Below are 5,718 nucleotides of genomic sequence, written 5' to 3'. Positions count from 1 at the left end.
AATGAGAAAATCTAAGTTTGTTTTCTATTTGACCTTTAATGAAATATTGTTTAATTTCAGCTGAAGGAAGAAAGTTTTCACCATTTTCTAAATAACTGATGGAGTTTAACTACGGAGTCAGGAAAGGGTCAAAATGTTTGCAAACTTAAAAATCTTAGTTGAAACTGAAAAAAATCAAAGTCGACATTTATTGTCAAATTTTTACCTTATAATGCGAGAAACTAAAAAAGAGCAAACATAAATAAAATAATAAGAATTTAATCTAAATTCAGTTTAGTATTTTAATTACACTTTTTTTTTTCTTTTCTTTATTGCAGTTTCAGATTTTATACTTTTAGATTCAAATCAAATCTTTTTTCTTTTTTAGTTTCAGATCAGTTTTTTTTCACCTTCAGATTTTGACGCCAATCTGACGGGAGTGGGCGGGGAAACGTGATTGACAGCTAGCAGAGGGAGGGATGTCCCGTTCCATGAAGCGTTCAAGGACTGTGGGAATTCCAACAAAACATTTTGCAGCATTTATTTGCCTTTTTGGCAAAATCCTGAGAAAAATATTTAATTAAAGACATTTCCACTGGAACTGTCACTTATCATCATTCCAGAATGCGTTAATATATATATAGAAAAATAAACAGCCATTCTATAAACCACAAAACTTTCCAACAATCTGAAATAAATTCTACATCCATTCATGGAAAGATGGCGTCTGGACTGATGGGTTCCAGCGGCACCGCTAATCAGGTACGTTTATCTTTTTTACAAACTACATTATCACAGTCCTAAATAGTGCAATTAAAATTAAAACTTTTAAAAGATCTGGTGAACTGTGATGTGAAATGGCGCTATAGAAATAAACTGAATAGAACTGAATAATACGTCGAATGAAGAGTAATTCTTGTTTTAACATCTTTAAAAAGTTTAAATCTTCATTGTATTATTAATGACGGTGATAATGTAGTTAAAAAGATGAAACTGGTGTGGTTAGCAGGACGCCATCTTTCCATCAACCCAGGTAGAATTTAATAAAGCGTCGGGGATTTTAACGTGAAAAACTTTGTTCGGAAAGTTTAAAAAATATCCTGAAACTGAAAAAGGAATTTGAAACAAAAAAAAAAGGAGGGAAAAAAAACTGAAAAAGTTTGAATCTAAAAATCTAAAACTAGAATAAAGAAAAGAAATAAAAAGAGGAAAAACTGTAATTAAAATATTAAACTGAATTATGATTTTTTTCAAACTGAGGGGAAGAATTTAGGTTCAATTCTTATTATTTTACATTTGCTTTTTTGTTTCTCAGATAATAACGTAAAAAAATGACTTTCAATATCAACTTCTATTTTTTTCCTTTTCTAACTTTTATTTTTTCAGTTTCAACTAAGCTTTATGTGTCTATAAATAATTTGGGCCTTTGTGACTCCATGTTTAGGAGCTGGAGGGATTTCAGCGCGATGCTGCCACCTACCGGGCTTTTTGGGCATTACCATCCTGGTCGCTGGGTCAGCCTGCCAGCCTTGACTCACCACACCTGGGAAACAAGGAGAAGCATCATCAGCCACCAGCAGCAGGTGGGTGGAGCGGCGGCGGTCGGCGGCGGCCTCACCTTTCACCGCCTCCTCCACGGAGTAGCCCACGAAGGCGGCGAAGTCTTCCGCTGTGATGGAGGTGTAGGCCTGCGCCACCAGGCTGTAGGCCCTCTGTCTGGTGCCGTCTGAGGGAAAGGTTCACATGGAGGACACACGTCAGGATGACACGCAAACAGGAAGTGGGCGGGGCTTAGTTATCTGAGGTCCAAATGTCTTCTGCAGGCGCTCAATCAGAAGCGAGCCCCTGGAGGCACATTAATACAGGAAGGGGACGCTTTGCCTCAACAGCACGCAGGGTAGGGGCCCCTGTGAGGGCCCCTGTCACACCTGCACTTTCTATAGACTTTTACTATACGGAGAGAATTCATTCCAGAACGTCTGTCCAAACGCATCGTTTCATGGAGATGACGCAGCATTAAAGCTGCTCCCTTCAGGCGCATTGCTCCAGATTCGTTTTAGCCAGATTTTCCGTACGTCAGGCTAACGCCGGTCTAAAGCGTCACGCCGTGATTAGAGCTTGAACACAGATTAGAAAAAATAAGTCATGAAATTTTGAAAAACTTCTTAAAGAAAATATTTAAGATAATAGATTTCCTTCGATTGTATTTTTTTAAACCTAAAAGGAACTCAAACTAAAAATACAACAAAATAAAAGGATTTTATCGGTTAAAAAATGTAAAAAACAAGAAAAATAACTTCTTGGATAAAGACGTGTTACAAAGTTTCATTCCTGAACTGATCAAACTGCCCCATCGAGGAAACATGGAGCTGCAATGGAGCCATAAAAACTAAGAGAGGGAAATGAAGTGGGCGGAGCTTAGATGTGTGTGTGTTTGGGGTGGGGGGGCTGATTGGACACATGATACTGTGCTGCTGCATTCAGGGACCGTGGGAATGTTTCAGCTTCAGCTCAGGACAATCAGCCTGTTGGAGGAATGATGATATTATTGCAGCTCTGATCCACTGATTGCTGATCACTGATTGCTGATTGTCTGTTGGTAGCAGGCGTTGAAGTGAAGCTACCGGCCACCATATTGGTACTCCCTAGTCAGGCCGGTCTCAATGTGATCAATCTGTGCGCTACAGCATCAAACACCGATGGTGATCTCATTTTCAGGGACTGAAGACTTAAAATAAAGATAAATTCATCACTTTGCCACAGACTGGCTGTTTGTTAGCATCATAGGAACCCAGTGAATAAATCAGGGATGTGACCTTTGACCTGCTCAGCAAAGCAACAGAACCGGACGGGTCTAAGCTTAGATTAGAGAAGCAGTTTAGGTTTTAAAATGAAATGAGAGACATTTCTGTTTCCCACTGTTCCTGAACGCACCAGCTGGGAATATTTAGCTCAGTCATCTAAGCCCCGCCCCCTAACCCAGCCAGCAGCGGCTGGAAACTGAAAAACAAACTTCAATCTAAAATTAGTTTGAAAAGTTTCTTTGAGGTCCTGAAGTTCTGAACAGAACCGGTCCAGATTTCTCTAGCAGGTCCTGAACGGACCGACCCGTCAGAACCGTCTGGACTCTGTGGGTTTAACACTAGAAAACTACAATCAGTTTTTAAGAGACGAATAAAAGGATTAAACTAAATGATGATGATGATGATGACGATGATGATGATGATGTGGCCCCTGAACCTCCCGGTTCCATCTGTGGAGCCGAGCGGCTCAGATTACAGCCGGGTTCTGGTTCTGGTTCTATTTTAGGACGGTGTTTATCACTCAGCCTTCATCCTTTCAGCGGCGGGTCGGGAAAGCGGGTCGGGTCGGTGCCGCTGCATTCCTCCAGATAAGCTGACAGCTTCAGGTCGCAGCTGCTGCGTTTATCAGCGCTTGCTGGGGTCGGTCTCCTAGCAACGGCCGGCGCCGCGGGGCAACAGAAACATTTGGAGGAGGGGAGGCAGCTGGTTCTGGCGGTACCAGCCCTATTTAGAACCGGGCTTTTCTTAGCTCGCCTCTCTGACACTTCACATTCAGGTCGGAGGTGCTGAGCAAGATTTCCATGAGTGGGGGGTTTCAGGGAGCCTATTCCTGGACGCCATCATCTCACCCCCTAAAATAGCGGCCGACCCGGTGAACCCGGCGCTGAAACGCGGCGGGCGGGAGACAGAAGAGGCAGCGAACCCAGAGACAGAGACACATCTTTATTAGAGCAAAGACAGAAGCAAACGAACAAACATCTGATCTAAACCAGAATAGAAAAGTATAAAAAAGTTCTGCTGACGTCAGCGCGACCTTTCACCCCTGACCCCTCATTCCTCCTCCTCCGCGTCTTCAAACTCCTCGTCATCCGCCGCTCCAAAGTCCATCTTAGACAGCACCGCCTCCACGTGTTCCGTGGACAGAGCGAAGTGGTCCATCTTCTCGAAGCCCGGCTCGGGCCGCTCTTCGCCCAGCGAGGCCTTGGCGGCGTCCTTCGTCTGGGTGATGAGGCCCTTGGAGGCCAGCAGGAACTCTGCGGCGCCGCTCTGCTCCAGCGCCCTCACGGCCGTGTCCGTCAGCTCGGAGCTGGACTGCAGCCGCTCGCCGTAGCGCTGGGCCAGCGCCCGCAGCGCCGCCACCTTCTCGTCCTGCTCCTTCCCGACCTGCTCCAGCAGAACGGCCTTGCGCTCCTCCAGGACGGCGTAGAGCAGGTCGAAGCGCTCGGCCAGGCCCTGCTTGGCCCGCTGGGCGTTCTCCTGCACGGCGCGGCAGGCGTCCTCCATCTGGTGCAGCAGCGCCTGCAGCCGCCCGTTGCTGGACACCAGCGCGTCGATGGCGTTGCTCAGCTCGCCCTTCTGGGCGTCGTAGATGGCGGCGAGCGGCGCCACGTCGCAGTCCTTGTGCTGGCCGAACACCTTGCACATGGAGCAGGTGGGCAGCTGGCAGCTCAGGCAGTAGATGTTGATGCGCTCGTCTTCGTGCTCCTGGCACATGGGCTCCTTGGACTCCTTGGGCTTCAGGCCGTCCGTGCTCTCGCCCTTCCCCTCCTGCTGCTGCTTGTAGATGTCGATGATGTTCTCCACCAGCAGGTTGCGCTGCAGGCCGTGCACGCCGTGCCGGTCCAGCACCACCTCGAAGCGGCAGGTGGGGCAGCGGAAGACGCCGCCGGAGAAGCGGTAGGGGTTGCGGGAGTCGTAGAGGTCGCTGGCGCAGCTGCGGCACAGGTTGTGCTGGCAGGGCAGGATGACCACAGGCTTGGTGAACATGTCCAGGCAGATGGGGCAGCTGAGCTGCTTCTCCAGGCTGTCCATGGGGCTGGGGGGCCGCAGCACCGAGCCCGTCCGCTGTAGGTCCATGATGTCTGTGGCTGTGATGAGAGCCGTCCTCTGGAAGTCCTCTGCGTTCTATTCTGGGCCCGGCCCGGCCCGCCCGCTCCTTTATAGGAGCCTCTCAGCTGGTGACACCCGATCCGCCTGCAGGACCTTTCCACAGAAAGCCCCCCCTCCCACCGCGTCACATGTCCCCGTGGGCCGGGACAAACAGGCCGCATGTGACCGACCTGTAAACACGCTCCGGTCAACAGGATGTTTGTCCCAGACGTCTGTTCCAGCAGGTTCTGTTCTCTGCTTTACGCAAGACGGGTCGACCTCCAGAACCTTTTCTAAAACACAAACCCAGGAGTTTGGACCCAGTTCTAACCGTCCAGAATCGGCAGCATCATCAAACCCAGACACACTGCTGAGGGAACCACCAGGAGGTCCGAACCTCGGTACCAGCAGAACCGGCTGGTCGGGGTCAGAGGAACACGCTCTGAACTCTGACTGGACCTAAGCCCCAGCAGAACTCCTCTGGTTCTGGTTCCGTCTCATTTTTAATCAACTCAAAATGAACCCAACACCATCAGAACCTGAACCAGCTGCCAGGCAGGGCGGAGGATGGGTCAGGCTGAGGGATCCATCTGGTCCAGGGTCACAACAGAACCGAGAACCCGAACAGAGCAGCAGATCTGCAACAGAACCAAATCAGTTCTGTTATGGTGGCCCAGTCCAGCCCGCCATGAGGAACCGGGCTGAACCCATCTGGTTCCACCGGTTCTGTTAATAACCAGTGAACCTTCAGGCCTTTGGGTCCAGCAGCACCGTCTGCCAGGATGAGCTCATCCAGAACCGTCAGCAGTTACTGGATCCAGTTACGAAACATGGAGGCTGATCAACA

General features: G+C 48.8%; 1 protein-coding gene across 1 annotated transcript; it reads right to left on the bottom strand.

Moving 5' to 3' along the window:
• Positions 1-2,704: 2,704 nt before the first annotated feature.
• LOC107099045 (E3 ubiquitin-protein ligase TRIM63-like) lies at positions 2,705-5,696 on the bottom strand. Its single transcript, XM_015396980.1, has one exon. The coding sequence runs from the start codon at positions 4,857-4,859 to the stop codon at positions 3,834-3,836; it is 1,026 nt and encodes a 341-aa protein (XP_015252466.1). The 5' UTR covers positions 4,860-5,696; the 3' UTR covers positions 2,705-3,833.
• Positions 5,697-5,718: the final 22 nt, after the last annotated feature.

This window comes from Cyprinodon variegatus, unplaced genomic scaffold (assembly GCF_000732505.1).
Source record: "Cyprinodon variegatus isolate N-32 unplaced genomic scaffold, C_variegatus-1.0 Scaffold834, whole genome shotgun sequence".
NCBI lineage: Eukaryota > Metazoa > Chordata > Actinopteri > Cyprinodontiformes > Cyprinodontidae > Cyprinodon > Cyprinodon variegatus.
This window is presented reverse-complemented; position numbering and strand designations above follow the sequence as displayed.

Coding starts and splice junctions, on each gene's coding strand:
- LOC107099045 (XM_015396980.1), bottom strand. CDS start 4,859: ATGGACCTACAGCGGACGGGCTCGGTGCTGCGGCCCCCCAGCCCCATG.